The sequence below is a fragment of the Callithrix jacchus genome, chromosome 20, assembly GCF_049354715.1.
Source record: "Callithrix jacchus isolate 240 chromosome 20, calJac240_pri, whole genome shotgun sequence".
NCBI lineage: Eukaryota > Metazoa > Chordata > Mammalia > Primates > Cebidae > Callithrix > Callithrix jacchus.
In genome coordinates this window covers 39,410,243-39,429,154 of record NC_133521.1, presented here as the reverse complement: position 1 = coordinate 39,429,154, position 18,912 = coordinate 39,410,243, and the positions used below count along the sequence as shown (strand labels likewise).

Here is an 18,912-nt window from a genome sequence, read left to right as displayed (position 1 = left end):
TGGATGGATCACGAGGTCAAGAGATCGAGACCATCCTGGTCAACATGGTGAAACGCCGTCTCTACTAAAAATACAAAAAATTAGCTGGGCATGGTGGCGCATGCCTATAATCCCAGCTACTCCAGAGGCTGAGGCAGGAGAATTGCCTGAACCCAGGAGGCGGAGGTTGCGGTGAGCCGAGATCGCGCCATTGCACTCCAGCCTGGGTAACAAGAGTGAAACTCCGTCTCGGGGGAAAAAAAAAACTTTGCTTGGCCAAGGTGTCCCAAAGAGGCCACAGGCTTCCTCCTTCCTTCTCCCTACAAAGGTTTTACAATTATCAAAAGGCATGGGTATTTAGCTAATATATTCTGGGACTGGACTGACTGTAAAGAAAAAAATCTTCTGCCTAAAGGAGATTGAAGTGTCAATATTCTAGAGGTTATAAAATGCATCCACTTGCTGTTGGGTATTGCACTAGACATCTGTAATAGTGAAAATGGCAGAGAATAAAGGTGAAAATAAAAATAAATGGTGATGGCAGTCAACACTGGGCACTGACTCCATGCCAGGCCCCACACGCAGCAGCTCATCTTGAACTTACCACCACCCCAGGAGGTACAGGTTATTCTCCATGTTATACAAATGGGGAAACAGAGGAGAGACTTCTAGTCTCTCCATTTAAGTAAGTGGTCCCAGTCATGAGTCTCAGGCTAAAGCCAGCAACACTGGTTCTAGAAACATACCTGTTTCCCATCACCCATCCATCCCAGAGCTTTACTGTGGTGCACTCAGCCAATCCTCTAATGAAAATTTAGATGAGTTCCAATATTTCATTCCTATTAAAAATGCTGCATTATTTCCTTAGGATAAGTACCCAGGAGGGCAACTATTTACTCAAGGTATATAATCCAGTTTTACAGTTTTATTTTAATTGCATGCAGCCAAAGTGTGTTCTAGAAAAGTCATACTAATTTGCACAGAGTGCTGCAGTGATCATTTCAAATGAGCATCTGTGTGACCAAACGACACACAGATGAGCATGGATGCTCACGGCTGCTTGGGCCCTAACTCCCCAGATGCAGAGAGAGCTCCTGCACTTTCTCCTGGCCCCAGTCCCTGATCTCTAAGAGCCGTCCAGCAAATGGCTAAATTTGGGGAAAGTATGTAATAAAGTAAACCACCACTAGGCGGGGCTAAATCTATACCCCCAAGCCTCCCTAACAGGTGGTGAATTCTAGGGTGCAAGGCCACTTGTCTCCAAAAATGTAACCAATTTAATTGTAATTGTTCCCTACAAAACTGAATAATTTAGTGGAAGGACTATCATAACATGAAAAAAGTGGGTGAATTTCTCTCTACCTCGCTCTACCACAGGCACAGACCTCACGCGATTGTGCCCAATAACATTAACACATTATCTTCATTTTACCTCCTTCTTCAGACATAATCTCAGGTTGGGCAAATAAGCCTTCTTTTGATCACTATCACTGTGTAGCTACCACCCTTCCCTGAGCCCTCAATGTGGCTGGCTTTGTGCAAAACATGTCTTCTGTGTTCGTAAGTTTCTCTTCAATCAATGAAATCCAAACACAGGCTGGGTATCAGATGGCATTTAAAAATTAATGTTAATCACACAAGCTGTAATAGGAGTGTTATGACTACTTTTTTTAAAAAGCAAAAAAGTTTTATCTGTGAGAGAAACATGGAAGTATTTATAAACAAAATGACGCAAAGTCTGGGGTTTGCTTTAGAATTCTCTCAGCAAAGAAATGAAGAAAGGAGAAGGGTAGGGACACACATGTGTGGACTTAGAAGTGGATGAAATAAAACTGGCAAAGGGGGCCAGTCACATGGCTTACACCTGTAATTCCGGCACTTGGGGGGCTGAGGCAGGTGGATCACTTGAGTCCAGGAGTTGGAGATCAGCCTGAGCAACGTGGTGAAGCCCTGTTTCTACTAAATATACAAACATTAGTCTGAGCTGGGCACGGTGGCTCTCACCTATAATCCCAGCACTTTGGGAGCCAAGGTGGGCGGATCACTTGAGGTCAGGAGTTCAAGACCAGGCTGGCCAACATTGTGAAACCCCAACGCTAATAAAAATACAAAAATTAGCTGAGCATTGTGGTAGATGCCTATAATCCCAACTACATGTGAGGCTGAGGCAGGAGAATCACTTGAACCCAGCAGGTGGAGGTTGCAGTGGGCCAAGATCAGGTCACTGCACTCCAGCCTGGGTGGCAGAGCAAGATTCTGTCTCAAAAAAAAAAAGAAGGGCCTGTAATCCCAGCACTCTGGGAGGCTGAGGCAGGTGGATCATGAGGTCAGGAGATCGAGACCATCCTGGCTAATACGATGAAACCTCATTGCTATAAAAATACAAAAAAAAAAAAAAAAAAATAGCCTGGTATGCTGGTGGGGCATCTGTAGTCCCAGCTACTTGGGAGGCTGAGGCAGGAGAATTGCTTGGACCCAGGAGGCAGAGGTTGCAGTGAGCTGAGATCATGCTACTGCATTCCAGCCTGGACAACAAATCAAGACTTGGCCTCAAAAAAAAAAATTGTTGGTCATGGTGGCACACACCTGTAGTCCCAACTATTTGGGAGGCTGAAGGGGGAGGATGGCTTGAGCCCAGGAGGTCAAGGCTGCAGTGAGCCATTACTGTGCCACTGCACTCCAGCCTGGGTGACAGGGTGAATGAGACCTTGTCTCAAACAAGCAAACAAACAAATTGGGCAAAATGCTCGTAATTTTTAACCTGAGTGATAATACATGGTGGTTCATTAAACCATCTGTCTGCTTCTGTGTATGTTTGAAATGTTCTGCAAGACAAGAGGTTTTTCAAGTAAATGAACTTAATTTTGCTGCAATCCTAAAACTGCTCTAAAATATAAAGTCTATTAAAAAAATAAATGAAAAAAGTAAATGGAACTCCAATGATATAAAAATTTTAGATTTAGATGTGGGCATGCATGCATATATTCATCTTCATACACACACACACACACATGCACACACAAAGCCATACAATCGTCTCTGATCCCCACAATTCTCAGAAGTAGATGCTCTCAGTCCCACTTAAAGAGGAGGAAACTAGGGCACAGAAAGGGTAAACCACCTGTCCAAGGCTGTACAGCCGGTAAGAGGATTTCAAGTTGATTTCACTCTGACAGAGTTTCTCCTCCTTAGCACTACAGGCACTTGGGGCTGAATATTTCTTTGGTTTTTTTTTTTTGGGGGGGGGTGCTTTTTTGTTTGTTTGAGATGGAGTCTTGCTCTGTTGCCTAGGATAGAGTGTAGGGGCACAATCTCAGCTCAGTGCAACTTCTGCTTCCCGGGCTAAAGCAATTCTATGGCCTCAACCTCCCAAGTAGCTGGGATCACAGGTGCCCACCAGGATGCAACAGCTAATTTTTGTATTGCTAGTAGAGATGGGGTTTCACCACGTTAGCCAGGTTGGTCTTGAACTCCTGGCCTCCAGTGGTCTACCCATCTCAGCTTCCCAAAGTGCTGGGATTATAGGTGTGAGCCACCCCACTTGGCCCTGAATCCTTCTTTGTGGTGGGGGCTGCCCTATGCAATGTAGGATATTTAGCAGCATCCGTGGCCTTGACCTACTAGATGCTGGCAGCAGTCTCCAGCTGTTACACCCACTCATGTCTCCAGACACTGTCCAGTGTCCTCTGGGAGCATCAGCACAGCAGTGGAAAACTAATTCATAACATAACACAAATCCTCCTTGAGTCTACAGCTGGGCTCAGGGCCCACAGGCAAACCCTGTTCATGGAGACCGTCCCATGCATCATCTGTTTAAAGATAGCTGCGCTATTTTATCTCCCAGGGGACCTGGCAGACTTGATGAATCTGGTCACATCCTCCCGTAAGTCAAGGAAGGCTTCCCAGGCAGTGACCCCTGAGGTGATGCCAGAAAAGCTGAAGCCAGCCAGGTGATCGCAGCCCCATCCTCAGGCCCTCATCCCTCCTACCCTCCCCTAGAATTTTCTCATTCTTCCCATCCTCAATGTTCCTTAAAAAGAGGCCCAACATGAGGCTGTTCTCATCCAGAGTTTCAGTGACATCAGACAACAAGCTAAAGTATCTGGCACCTGGGAGACTAATCATTCCATGAAGACAGGTGACCAGGTGAGCACAGGTGACCAGGTGAGCACAGGTGACCAGGTGAGCACAGGTGACGAGGTGAACCCAGGTGAGCACAGGTGGACACAGGGGGTCAGGTGAACACAGGGGGTCAGGTGAGCACAGGTGACCAGGTGAGCACAGGTGACCAGGTGAGCACAGGTGACCAGGTGAGCACAGGTGGTCAGACGAGCACAGGTGGTCAGGTGAACACAGGGGGTCAGACGAGCACAGGTGACCAGGTGAACACAGGGGGTCAGGTGAACACAGGTGACGAGGTAACCAGGTGAGCACAGGTGGTCGGGTGAGCACAGGTGACCGGGTGAACATGGGTTCAGGTGAACACAGGTGACCAGGTGAGCACAGGTGACCAGGTGAACATGGGGGGTCAGGTCAACACAGGTGACCAGAGGTAGCTACGTAAGCACAGGTGGTCAGGTGACCACCAGTGGCAGAAGGGTGAGACCAGTCCACAGCAGCAGCCCGCCAGCTCCCCAGCCACCCACAAACCTTGTGCTCACTAACCTGCTGTTCATGTATGAGAAACCTCTGAAAGTCATGAAGGTAAACAGCAGAGGCATCCGGCCTGTCCGTGTTCCTGTCCTCGAGAAAAGCAGGGGTGGTTAGAGACAGGCACATTCAACAGAGGAGCTGAGAGGAGACGCCAGCCAACGGGGCAACCTGCCACCCAGAATACCCCACTGAGTCTGGAGCTGTGTTAGGTACCAGGTTGGAAGACACAGGTGAGTGGAAAGAGGAAGACAGAGGCAAGTAATACAATGTCCCTCACCTACAAGGATTCAGAGGGGCCATGACATCAGAATCTCAAGGGGCAGGCTCTGGTATCTGCATTTAGCTGCTCCCAAATCGTTCTGGTGCACTCCCAGGTGTAGGAGCATCTCATGGAGTGTGGCCATGGGGAAGACAGGTAAACCAGGCATTTGGGGTACAGGGCAGAAAGGGACGAGGATGGGAAGAGAGGGGCAGAGTGGGAACAGCCGAGAGGGTCTCAAACCCAAATCTGGAGGGCCAGAGGGGCTTTCCTGAGGAAAGGACACCTACTTGAGTTCCAGAGAATGAGGTGGGGTGAGCCAGAAGGAGGTGCAGAGAGTGCCAGGCAAAGGAAACCACAGATGCAAAGGGCTTGAGGAAAAGAGAGAAGGGCAGGGAGGAGAGGAAGAGAGGTAGGAAAGAGTGAACGCAGGCCAGAGGGGGGACTACAGAGCAAAATGTGGAGGAAACGCAGGCACACGAGCGCACCGACCCAATTCCCAGGCAGGGCTGGACATGCCACCCGCCTGTATAGGGGGAGCTGGTGTTGAAGAAAGGAAAGGAGCCAGACCCAAGGGCCTCCTCAGAAGCCATGATCCAGAGCTCACTGGGTCATGGAGGGCTCTGGAGTGGGGGCCAGATGAGCTCCCAGACTCCAGGCCATCAGGGAGAAATTAACTGGAGTGTGCAAGACACCACTGTGGACCGAGCAGAGGCCGGGTGTCAGGGAGGGAACACTACTCTCTGAATAACGGCAGGACTCCCACCTTGGCCAGCAGGTCACTGGCATGTCGCTTTCCGAAGAGGCATTCACAGCCACCAGAAAACCTCACTGGGCCAGCACCAGCCAGGCCTGGGTTGGATGGCAACCATTGTACATTCTGCTGCATGGAGCTCTCCAGGGAAATGGGTATATTTCCCTGAGTACTTGCAGGAGCGTGGGGAAAAGAGGTCTATTTCAAATAGCAAGAGCGATGAAACACACCCTAAGCTTTCTCCCTTTACTCACTCAGGGTCCTGGAGTCTGTTGTCTTATTACGAGTACATTTCTACCCTTTCCTCATCAGCCTCACCATCTAACACTAAGCTTTTCATTAAAATACTACATAGAAATTACGGCTGGGCATGGAGGTTCACGCCTGTAATCTAAGCACTTTGGGAGGCCGAGGAGGTGGATCGCCTGAGGTCAAGAGTTTAAGACCAGCCTGGCCAACATGGTGAAACCCTGTCGCTACAGAAAATACAAAAAAAAAAAAAAAAAAGATAGCTGGGTGTGGTGGCGTGTGCCTGTAGTCCCAGCTACTCCGAGGCTAAGGCAGGAGAATCACGTGGACCTGGGAGGTGAAGGTTGCAGTGAGTCAAGATTGTGCCACTGCACTCCAGCCTGGGCAACAGAGGGAGACTCCATCTTAAAAAAAAAAAAAATCACATATGTGTGTGTGTGTGTGTGTGTGTGTGTGTGTGTACGCACACACGCATGCTATATAAAAATTAGATTCATTTCATTTATACTGTGGAGTCTTGTTTCTGATTTGAAAAGTGACAGAGGGAAAAGTTGCTCACCAAAGAGGACTGGATCATGTGTCCCAGCGCATTAACTCCAGGACCAACATGTCTCCTAGACAGACAGGCTGGGGAAACACACATCTCAGAAGTTCCCCACCTTGGGAATCATGGAGCACAGTAAATGTCCCGGTCAGTCCTGCAGCACTGACGTTTTCATAACCGTATCACTACTTATGAGTTTTCATAACCGTATCACTACTTAAGAGCCCTTCGTGGGTTCCAAGCACCATGCAAAGCACTTAATACACTTGAACTCATTTTAACTCAGTTAACCCCGTTTAACAAGGAATTTTTCACTTACCCTATCATGAACATTAGTTTTTGGAAAACAAAAAAAACAAAAACACCAAAAAACTATTCACCTGTTACATATCATGAGGCACATTTGGGGAAAGGAGGCCTCAAGGCGCACAGGCTTTTCTACAGAACCTTCTAAAACATCCTCCCAATGCTCCGTGCCCCACTGTTGCTACTGCTCATCTCTATCCACACCACAGGTGTGGGATGGCCAATTCCCCAGCAGGGGCGACCTGTCCCTGTGGAAGTCAGCGCCTGCACACACAGGCAACCCTCCTGGAGGCCGGCTGCGCACCAGGCATCGAACTGTGACACCAAACCTTCACCCCGAACAGCACGAAAGAGCTGCCTCACCCCAGGATGAACACAGACGAATCCTTTTTGAATTCATCGAGAATCTGAAATGGAAAACACATACACAAGAAGAAACTTAGACAAATCACTTAATGCAAAAACAGAAAGATTTCTGTGGTTGTTAAAAAAGTATCATTTTGTTAGATACAAGAAGATCATTTAAAATATCATTTTAATGGGTGCCAGTTGTAAATATTCAAACATAGCAGAAATTTAAGAAGCAAAAGGTAGAAGCCCTCCTTGTCCCCTCCACAGTCTTATTCCCAAGAAGCAATCACCCTTATGAATTTCATAAGTTTCCTTCTCGAATTTGTTTTAGGGATATTCACTTAACTGTATCATATCATGTCATTTAAGTACACCTCACAGTTTTTTGCTGTGTTTCAAGCTTTACATATTATTCTGCAACCTCAAATAACCCTGCTTTCCTACTTCGAAAAATCACATTATATTCCACAATTTGCATGTCGCTCGATTTTTGTTACATCTAGTACTATTTTTAAGTGTCCCTGTGTGTATATTTCTGTTTCTTTGCCCACTCGTGCCAGTTTTTCTATAGAGCAGATTCCTAGAAGGAAAAGCACCTAGACACAGCACACTGTAAGCACACACTGGCTTTGATAAATTCTGTCAACTTGCTCTCAAAACAGTTGAGATGGGCGCCTCCACTGGGGTACACATACCTTTTTCCACACCCTCAGTGACAGGTTTCTTTAGAGCTGGCAACTCACTGTTACCCAGGCTGAGTGCAGTGGCATGATCATAGTTCACTGTAACCTCACTCTCCTGAGCTCATGTCATCTTCCTGCATCAGCCTCCTGAGAAGCTAGGACTACAGGCATGTGCCACCATGCCCGGCTAATTTTTTTTCTTTATGTAGAGATGGGGTCTTACTATGTTGCCCAGGCTGATCTTGAACTCCTGGCCTCAAGAGATCCTCCCTCCTGAGCCCCCTGAGTAGCTGGGATTATAGGCAACATTTCGAATGTTTAATATTTCAAAGATGCATTTCTAATCTTCGAAGGGAAGAGGATGGAAGAAATATCGGACTGCTTCAGCTCTTCACAGCCCACTGCGGCCCAACTGCTGTATGATGAAGGGTGTCCTCCACCAAGAGGGGTCGCCATGGAGCACACTCCCTCCAGCTTCCACCTGCACCAGCTCATTTTCTGTGCATTACTCAGGAACCCTGCACACCCACATCTTGTCCATTTCTGCCCAGGTGGCATTGCTTCCATAGTCTTCAATGACACTGCAACAGGATAAGCACTTGAATAATTCCCGCAGAAACAGAAATGGTTCCACTAGCGCATGATCAATGCTACTGACATAAAACACCTCCTGCACCGGCTGACCCAGGGCCCTCTTGCTGAACTCCTTACAGCCCAGGATGTCATGGGAAGTGTCAGTGTTCTACAAAAGGAATCGCCGGCCTCTGGGAAGCATCAGAGAGTCCACAACAGTTTGTGCAGGTGTGTGTTTCTTTTGGAGACATGATCAGCATCTCAAAGGAGTAAGTCACTTTAAAGGGGGCAGAGAAATGGGGCTGTCGCTGGGGCTTTGGGACAGAGGTGGTCAAGAAAGATGTTCTAAAGACAGAAGTTACAGCTAGTGTTACAGGTACGGGAATACATGTCCAAGTCCTAACGCAGTACTCGAGAGCATGACCTTCTTTGGAACTAGGGTCTTTGCAAGATGCAATCAAGTTAAGATGAGGCCACGCTGGGTTAGGGTGGGCTTCTTAAAAGAGGGAGATTTGGAGACAGAGAACCACACAGAGAAAAGGACGCCATGAGGTGACTGGAGGCAGAGACTGGAACAATGGCATCTACAAGCCAAGGAGCAACGGCGTCTACACACCAAGGAATGCTTGGAGGCCTGCTGGCAGCCAGCAGCACCCAGGAGGTGTCCACGCACAGAGGAATGCTTGAAGGCCTGCTGGCAGCCAGCAGCACCCAGGAGGTGTCCACGCACGGAGGAATGCTTGAAGGCCTGCTGGCAGCCACCAGAAGCCACAAGAGAGGCCTGGAACACAGCCTTCCCTGGAGCCCCCGAGGTGGTGTGGCCCTGCCAACATCTTGACTTTGGACTCCGAAGCTCCAGGTCAGGGAGGGAATAAATTTCTATTGTTTTAAGCCTCCACTTGCAGTACTTGCTGCAGCGGCCCCAGGAGACTCTGTCTTGGAACACGGACCGCGTGAGCTGAGGCAAGATGGTCACAGTCTCAGTCACTCCTCCCACCAATGTCATCAGGTAGTAAAACAAGCCCCATTTCAGAAACAAGCAACAGGCCCAGGGAGGCAAGGACTTTTCTCCCAACAAGTCCAGGGGCCAGCCTTGGTAAATCTCCAGCATCCCACACTATACGTGCAAATGTACACACAGTAAATGAGATCCTAGCAATCAGAGAATATTCTAGATGCTACAGGTGTGCAGTGGAGGCAGCCATTAACTTCTATTTAGCATCACCATGGAGGGTTGGTTAGGTCAGATTCTACCTAACCAAGGCACAGGGTTGCGCGGGGCCTGTGTCACTCTGGGCAACTTCCTGGAACCTTCCCACCCCAGCAAAGGGCCAGTGAGCTTAGGGGAAACATCCGCATTGTTAACCACTGTGCCCTCTTGGGTCACACACACGTTTACTGGATGAGTGACTAAAGCAATGGATAAACTAATTTCCTCTGGTAGCTAAAAGGCTACAGGGAAACGTCATCTTTGAGTTGGGCCCCAGGAGAAGTTACCAGCTGGACAAGAGAAGGGGCCATGCCAGAGGGAGGGGTCATGGAAACAGGGGCCCAGGGCACTAAGGGAGGGAGGGAGAGGAATGGGGTTTTCCCACGTGGCTGGAGGCACACGCCCTTTCAGAACTGAAGCTGGTCTTACACATTCAGTGGTGTTAGGTTGTAGGAACTGTTTGGTTCTGGAAGGCCAAGTATAAAGTCTCATTCATAGAAAAGCTAGCCCAGGGGCATGGTGACTCAAGTCCATAATCCTGGCACTTTGGGAGGCCAAAGTGGGGAGATCACTTGAGCCCAGGAGTTCAAGATCAGCCCAGGAAACATGGCGAAACTATCTCTATAAAAAGTACCCAAATTAGCCTGCATGGTGGTGCACACCTCAGCACACCTGAGTCCCAGGTACTCAGGGGGCTGAGGTGGGAGGATCATGTGAGCCAGGGAGTCTGAGGCTCCAAAGAGCCATGATTGTGCCATTGCACTCCAGCCTAGGTGACAAAGTGAGACCCTGTCTCGAAAGAAAGGAAGGCAGGCAGGGAGGGAGGGAGGGAGGGAGGGAGGGAGGAGGGAGGGAGGGAGGGAGGGAGGGGGGAGGGAGGGAGGGAGGGAGGGAAGGAAGGAAGGAAGGAAGGAAGGAAGGAAGGAAGGAAGGAAGGAAGGAAGGAAGGAAGGAAGGAAGGAAGGAAGGAAAGAAAAGCTCATCAGAGATTTTAGGTGCTAACTTCTCCACCATGGACTCTGCTCTCACCAGCCACTGACAATGAGAAGAATCTGCAGCATCCCTGGGCCCCTCCACAAGCATCATCACAGAATGCTAATCACTCACTTCCCACGCCCACACCCATGTGAATCTGACAGCATAACCCTCAATGTGTTACTGAAGGTAGGATCATAGGGACAGCCACAGGTAGGCTGGCAGGCTTCTCAATTTTCTTTTTTATTATTCGCAAGTGCTTCCTATCTTTACGTAAGCAATGCTGCAACCACGGGGGACTTCACAGGTTTGATCAGGAGGTAGCAGGGTGGCAGTCACGAAGCCGGGTATTACATTACAATATTGGCAGATGACGCGACACGCTGTGAGGTCTGCTGGGAAATGTGAGAAAAAAGACTTGGGTGAGGGTGTCAACAAGGTGGTACGGCAGAAGTCGGCTGATGACACACGGGGGTCTGTTATGCTATTCTCTCTATCCGTATATGCTTTAAATTTTCTGTAATACAAAGGTTTCAAAAATTAAGAAGTATTCCATGGCTGTTCATCAAATTTGGGCAGAAAATCAAATCCTAGCTCTGTAGATTACTTGTTAGTGGACTGACCTCCAGCAAGTAACCTCTCTGGACCCCAGTTTCTTTTTTTTTTTTTTTTTGGACCTCAGTTTTTTAATCCCTAAAATGGCAATAGCAACAGTAGCTCTTCCACAGGGCTCTGGGTGAGAATTAAATGTATACAAAACACACAGGACAGTAGGTCGGGCATGGTGGCTCACACCTGAAATCCCAGCTCTTTGACAGGCCGAGGTGGGTGGATTACCTCAGGTCAGGAGTTCAAGACCAGCCTGGCCAACATGGTGAAACCCCGTCTCTATCACAAATTCAAAAATTAGCTGCGTGTGGCGGGGCATGACTGTAGTCCCAGCTACATGGGAGGCTGAGGCAGGAAAATTGCTTGAACCCGGGAGGTGGAGGTTGCAGCGAGCTGAGATTGTATCACTGTAGTTCAGCCTGGGAAACAGAGGGAGTCTCTGCCTTAAAATAAAATAAAAATACAAAAATTAGTGAGGTGTGGTGGCAGATGCCTGTAATCCCAGATACTCAGGAGGGTGACTCAGGAGAATTGCTTGAACCGAGGAGACAGAGGTTGCAGTGAATCAAGATCGCGCCATTGCACTCCAGCCTGAGCGACAGAGCAAGAGTCTGTCTTGGAAACACACACACACAAACACAAACACAGGACAGTGCCTAGCATACAGTCCACCTGAAAAAATGTGAGCTATTATCTTCGTTAATAATATTGTTATTACAGCCTAGTTAGAGGTATCTCCCTCACCAGAGGGGCACAAACATGAGGTTACATGTTGTATCCTCCTCCTGCTGCTAAGCTTTTGGATACTTTGAGGCTTGAGAGCTGCAACAAAAGGCAGGTGGTTAGACACAAAGAGGAACCGGCAAGCCCACGTTGGAAACCATTTCGCTATTGATAGCCGAAACCCACTCCCTGGATTTAGGTCTGGGGCTTCTGAGTCACCATAAATAGCTCTGTCTTCTGCAAGAGCCTGAGATATCCAGCTAGGCCCTCTGTCCTCCCAAAGCACCAGACAGATACTTTTCTCTGCCCTGTGCTTCCAGCCAGGATCTCAGGAAGTAAACAATCTCCTAACAGGTTTGGGGGAGACATTTGCCTACACAACGGCAGTGAAGTTCTTCAAGCTGGCCAGAAACTGTCTAAATAGCCAGGGACTTTGCTATTCAAATCTAAGTCGTTAAATTTAAAAAATGCGGTGACCAAACTAGAGAGTTCTACCCTCAAACAGCGCAGATCAGGGTTGGCAACGCAAAACTTCCTCGGGGTCAGGATGGAGCCGCACAGGGCTGGGTCAATACAGAGAACATGGACCGTCCCACGCGGAGATGTCACCCTATTTATAGCCAGATCCCGATTTTTTTTCCAAGGGAAGCAAAAAAAAAAATCTAGATTTTAATATGTAATATAATCTCCCAAGTTTTAAATGTAGGAAATTAATTTTTAAAAGATTTAAACATTAGGTCAAGTACAACCAGCTGCAGTGTCAATGTGGCATTCTGGCCACCAGGGGTCAACCTTTGGTATTGGCAGAATCTTTCCTATACACAGTTCCACATGGGGCAAACTAGGGTACCCCAGAGGATTCCAAGAGTCTGTAAAACTCTGACTCAAATCTCTTTTTCTCCCTCATAAACACAAACACACAGACCAGACTTAATAAGACCCATCACTGGCCGGGTGCGGTGGCTCAAGTCTGTAATCCCAGCACTTTGGGAGGCCGAGGCGGGTGAATCACAAGGTCAACAGAACGAGACCATCCTGGTCAATATGGTGAAACCCCGTCTCTACTAAAGATACAAAAAATTAGCTGGGCATGGTGGCGCCTGCCTGTAATCCCAGCTACTCAGGAGACTGAGGCAGGAGAATTGCCTGAACCCAGGAGGCGGAGGTTGCAGTGAGCCGAGATTGTGCCATTGCACTCCAGCCTGGGTAACAAGAGCGAAACTCCATCTCAAAAAATAAAAAATAAAAAAAAATAATAAGACCCATCACTAAAAGTATAGATTGAAATACATCTTATGCAGAACTTTATAACAGTGGAAACCACCCATGAATGGGTGCCTCTGCTGTCAGGTGAGATCGCTTTTGTACAAATCTTTTTTTAATTTTAATATTACTTAATAATACAGACAGGGTCTCACTGTGTTGCCCAGGCTGGTCTCAAACTCCTGAGCTCAAAGGATCCTCCTGCCTCGGCCTCCCAAAGTGGTGGGATCAGCGTGAGCTACTGCTTTCAGCCATGGGCAAATCTGATTCTCAAACTTTGCCTGGCATCTGTGTGATAACACAGCATCTTGAAATTTCAACATAAGCTATTATTTTTTAAAAATGTTATTTGCAACTTCCTATCTTGAGTAAATCAAGTTTTTCTCAATCCTGGTCATCTGCATAAGATGACAGTGGCCATCATTCCAAATTTCAAACGCACACTGTCATCAAATGTTCTCATTGTTATCAAGGACTATTTTTAAAGTTAAAGTATTCTAGTAAGCTTTTATGAAGCACGGTTTTTGTTGTGGTTGTGGTGGTTGTGACAGTTTCATGTTTAAAGGAGAGGGGATTGGCTGGGTGCGGTGGCTCATGCCTGTAATCCCAGCACTTTGGGAGGCCGAGGCGGGCGGATCACCTGAGGTCAGGAGTTCAAGACCAGCCTGACCAACACGGAGAAACCCTGTCTCTGCTAAAAATACAAAATTAGCCCAGCATAGTGGCACATGCCTGTAATCCCAGCTCCTGGGGAGGCTGAGGAAGGAGAATTCCTTGAACCCGGGAGGTGGAGGTTGCAGTGAGCCAAGATCGCGTCATTGCACTCCAGCCTGGGTAACAAGAGCAAAACTCCACCTCAAAACATAAATAAATAAATAAATAACAGGGGATTATACAGTTTTAAAAGTTTTATAACCATCGATCTGCTTTAATGCCTTCATTTTATAGAAAAGGTTAAGTGGGAGGACACAGACGGCTTCCCCCAACATCACTTGGTCAGTTAGAGGTCAAGTGGGGTCTAGATTCCAAATCTCCCCACTCCCAAGCCTATAATATTTCTGTGTCATTTGGCAAACCAAGAACTAATTATTAGATATGTGAAAAAATGAACACATTGCAATTCAATGTTCCACTCTATGAAATGTGTTTTTCCCCAATCTAGGCAGACAGGAAATGGCCCTCCCATTTCTCTACCTCAGATACATCCAAAGTCCCACAGCCAGTGGTCACCCAGGCCCCAAGCCCTGCACGCAGAAAGCAATTAATGACTGTCTTCTAGAAATACTTATATTTATCACTCAAAAGTGCCTGTATTCACAACTCCCAATCTCTCTTTGCACAGAGGAGAAGACTGAAGCTAGAAGGAGTGAGTGGCTTGTCCAAGATCATGCAGCTAAGTGGAGGCACTGCAGCCACCTGGCTCCAAGTCCCACTACCCCCTGTGCCCTCACGGCTTTCCCTGGGAACTCTTTTGTAGCCTGCAAAGCCCTCTCCTCACAGTAACAGCAGCAGCCCCTATTTGCTGAGTGTGTGCCCCTACCACATACTGGACTTGATGCATTGCACAGAATGGCCTCAATTTTAAAACTTTATGCACTATGGAACTTTTTTATTGCAAAGGTAACTTGTTACTTGGAACATATTGGAGAAAATGTGCTGTGTAAAGAAAAGGTAATTATCCTTTCTGCCTGGAACATATCAGAGAAAATGCGCTGTGTAAAGAAAAGGTAATTATCCTTTCTCCCCATCTTCCCAACCCCTTCAGCACATACACAAAATCAACACTAAATGTGAGGTGTGTTTTCTTCCATACCTTCCTCCCTGCTCATAAACACATGTGCAAAAGGAGGATTATTGCATTCCATGTTTTTGTTTTATGTTTGAGACAGAGTCTCACTTTGTTGCCCAGGCTGGAGTGCAGTGGCACAATCTCAGTTCACTGCAACCTCAGTCTCCCAGGTTCAAGTGGTTCTCCTGCCTTAGCCTCCAAATAACTGGGATTACAGGTGCCCACCACTATGCCTGGCTAATTTTTGTGTTTTTAGTAGAGACCGGGTTTTGCCATGTTGGCCAGGCTGGTCTCAAACTCCTGACCTCAAATGATTCACCCACCTTGGCCTCCCAAAGTGCTGGGATTACAGGCGTGAGCCACTACACCTGGCCTGTATTGTATGTATTTTTAACAAAATAGCAGACCTAACTCCTCACGTAAATCTGCTGCTGGCTTTCCTCACAAAATGTCAATATCATCTCAGATTCACAGAAAGAGAACTGATGCATGCTGCTTTTTTTTTTTTTTTTTTTTTTTTTTTTGAGATGGAGTTTCGCTCTTGTTACCCAGGCTGGAGTGCGATGGCGCGATCTTGGCTCACCGCAACCTCTGCCTCCGGGGTTCAGGCAATTCTCCTGCCTCAGCCTCCTGAGTTGCTGGGATTACAGGAACGCACCACCATGCCCAGCTAATTTTTTGTATTTTTAGTAGAGACGGGGTTTCACCATGTTGACCAGGATGGTCTTGATCTCTTAACCTTGTGATCCACCCGCCTCGGCCTCCCAAAGTGCTGGGATTCCAGGCTTGAGCTACCGCACCCGGCCAACACATGCTTCTTAATCTGCTGCATAATGTCACATAGTACGGACAGACCATAATTTCCCCAGCGCTTCTTCCACTGAGAGACATTCAGATGATGCCCAGGTATTTTGCCAGCATAAGTAATGCTCCCATAAATAATCCAATAATATATTCTAAGTCCCCAATGTTTTCCTTTCCATAAAACAGAGTCTCCAAGATGCTACTATCAGGTCAAAGTGAACACACATCTTAATTTTTAAATAATCTATTACTTTAACCAAAAAATATGTCCTCATAAAAAAAGTATAAAAGGAATGGGCACAGTTGCTCATGCCTGTAATCCCAGCACTTTGGGAGACAGATGTGGGCAGATCACTTGAGGTTAGAAGTTCAAGACCAGTCTGGCCAACGTGGCAAAACTACAAAATTAGCCAGGCTTGGTGGTGTGCATCTGTAATCCCAGCTACTTGGGAGGCTAAGGCATGAGAATCACTTGAAGCCAGGAGGCAAAGGTTGCAATGGACTGGGATCACGCCACTGCACTCTAGCCTGGGCAAGATAGTGAGACTCTGTCTCAAAAAAAAAAAAAAAAAAGTGTAAAAAGAAAAAACATATACGTAACTCCTCAATGTGGAGATGGCTATTAATAATAATAGCCGTTTGCTAAATTTCCTTTCAGAATGAAAGAATGCAGTAGAGTGAGTTGCACTTGTTTTTAATAGACTCAGAGCAAATTCCAATCAAACCTAGAGCCATTCATATTTCCACCAGGAAGGCACAGAAACACCATTTCTCTACATTTTACCCACAGCTCTGCCACAGTTGAAGATTTCTGCCAATCTAACAGATGAAAGTGGCATGCGTTTATCATTCTCATCTATATTTCCTTGACTAAAAGGGAGATTAAACACTTCCTGTGGGTTTCTTAGGAACATGGCAGACTTGGAAAACAGATACATCATTTGATCACTCGCTCAAGAATCATCTTACCGATTTTTGCTGTTCAAACATAAGTTTTTTATAGAAGAGATGGAACTGTTCAAAGCTGAGCTCATCTTTGTGTGCTCCTATTTCCTGTAAATAGGAAAAAAGTGACCACATGATTTTTGATGTCCACCGTAAGAATGGCTCCATGCGATTTACAGAGTAATGGTTTCTCACAAATTGCATGCTATTTTATGGGTATGCTGAAGAGAGCGCTATGACCACACTGTTTCAGGGTCACGGCTTTTGGAAGGAAAACGCCATGCTATTCCACACGACTTTCCTAGAACATTGGCAAAACTCAAACTTGCATTCCTTCTAAATCAAAACCCTTCACGTGTTTGCTAATTCCCCAACCTGTGAAAACATACTCACAGGGACCCCTACTAAGTAAGACCCTCCTTTGAGCCCCAAAAGGAAAGAGTGTCAGTTAGGTTTTCAAGAGACATAATACATAACTCCTCCTTTTTTGGACAGAAAACACTCTCTTTGGACTTCCAACTTCAGACGTGTTTGTACAGTATGTACGTATAGGTCATTTGGAGTCAGGCAGAGCTCCACTCCAATCAATTGCTTTATGGCGTTGGGCAATTTCCTTGACCCTTTTAGACCCTCAGTTTTCTTTGCCTGTAAAATAGGAGAACCACCACTACACTCTTAGAGCTTCCCTGAAAGTGAAAAAGATACCTCTGCAAAATACCTGGTTCGATAAATACTTGATAAAGAATTAAACACCGACTGTGTAGCTATCAGTGGTAAATGTTTCTCTCTCCTCTTCTGACCTACTCTTCTCTTTCTGTTCTTGGATTAATCTGGAATTCCCAGGGCAGGTTAAAGGATGCTTGATAAGCAATAAAATGGGACAATTCTTCCAGGAGCTCATTAGTACAAAAATGAAATGAGCTTTTTCAGCTGAGGAACCTCGTGATGGAGCTGATATTGACAATGGGCGCTGGAGTCCTCCACCTGGGGCTGCTGGGATGGAGGGTTGCTCATTTCCTAAGAAGAATCAGTATTTCCCTGTAGGCAAAAGATGGTACCCATTGTCTCCATCCCTGCTTCCCCTGCTCTACTATAGCCCTTCACTCATGGAGTGGCTTTATTCCCCAGCCCCACCAATAACTTGATTATACAACATAAATTAAATGATGTTGAGAAGGATGATGGTTGGAGAAACAGAAGAAGAAGAAAGAGCCAATTCTAACAGCTACACTACCAGGACTTCCACACAAAATGCCACAGTCCTGGTACCCTACACAAGGAATGTTTAATAATATTTTCCAAAAGACATACATGCATTCATTTCAGTAGGGAAAAAAATGGGCTGCAGTATGGTCAGTGAAATAGGGAGAGCTGGACTAGTGGAAAACAGGTCTGGGGGCAGATGTTGCAAGTCCAGGAGCTCAGGAAATATGGTCTTTATTGATTACACCCTCTGCCAGGATCGAGAATATGGTCCTAAGATATGTCTGTGATCCCTCTGTCTGGACTAAGATGCACTCTAGAGGCAAAGGACTTTCTTGGGCACTATTCTAAGGAACCCAAAAGCAACTCACGTCTTCATGAGAGAGGCTAAGTCACTCTGCATTCATAAAATTCCCAGGCCAAGCCATGAAACTTACCACAAACTTATCTTTAAGGAACTTGGCACTGCTCACTTTGAAGTTGACCAGGGGCAAGATGGTCTTCAACTCTCGGAGGCTGATGCTGCAAAAGAGGGAGACCCAGCTCCATCACCTTGAGCATTTTCAACAGCAGAGGATTTAGCTGCTCCCGTCAGCTCCCACAGCAGGCAGCCCTCTAAGAGAGAGCCTGGTCAACAGTTGTTTACGCAGCACTAATTAGGAACAAGACTCTGGGTCAAGGTGAGGGAGTCACTCCAACGAGCAAGGCTGGTCTCCACCCTGCAAGGATATCCATGGACACGGGTCACATAGAAATTTACAGTGCAGAGTGATGCCCCAATGAGGTGGCCCCTACACTGGAGATTCCCAGTACAGGGTGATGCCTCAATGAGGAGGGCTGGTCTCTACCCTTCAGGAATGGCCATGGAGAAAGGCCCTGCAGGAGATTCAGTGTGGGCAGAAAATGGTGCCAGATGACCAGATGATCTCAACACAAAATGCCACAGAAATCCCAAAGGCCCAATGTAGGTGTTGACGTGATGTGATTTCTGCCCAGGGCTCTGAACGTTGAAGTGAAGAAACCCAGTGAAGCTTGGGTAA

At 46.9% G+C, this 18,912-nt stretch overlaps 1 protein-coding gene across 2 annotated transcripts in view; it reads right to left on the bottom strand.

Annotated features, from left to right (window-relative positions):
* Positions 1–18,912, bottom strand: part of PLCG2 (phospholipase C gamma 2) — a 181,378-nt gene that overhangs the window by 73,404 nt on the left and 89,062 nt on the right. For both annotated transcript variants that reach the window (XM_035282778.3, XM_078357838.1), the window contains 4 exons: positions 18,310–18,394; positions 16,694–16,777; positions 7,108–7,151; positions 4,645–4,717 (listed from right to left, as the gene is read on the bottom strand). In XM_035282778.3, the coding sequence (XP_035138669.1) occupies positions 4,645–4,717; positions 7,108–7,151; positions 16,694–16,777; positions 18,310–18,394 (286 nt within the window). The remainder of the gene's footprint in view (positions 1–4,644; positions 4,718–7,107; positions 7,152–16,693; positions 16,778–18,309; positions 18,395–18,912) is intronic.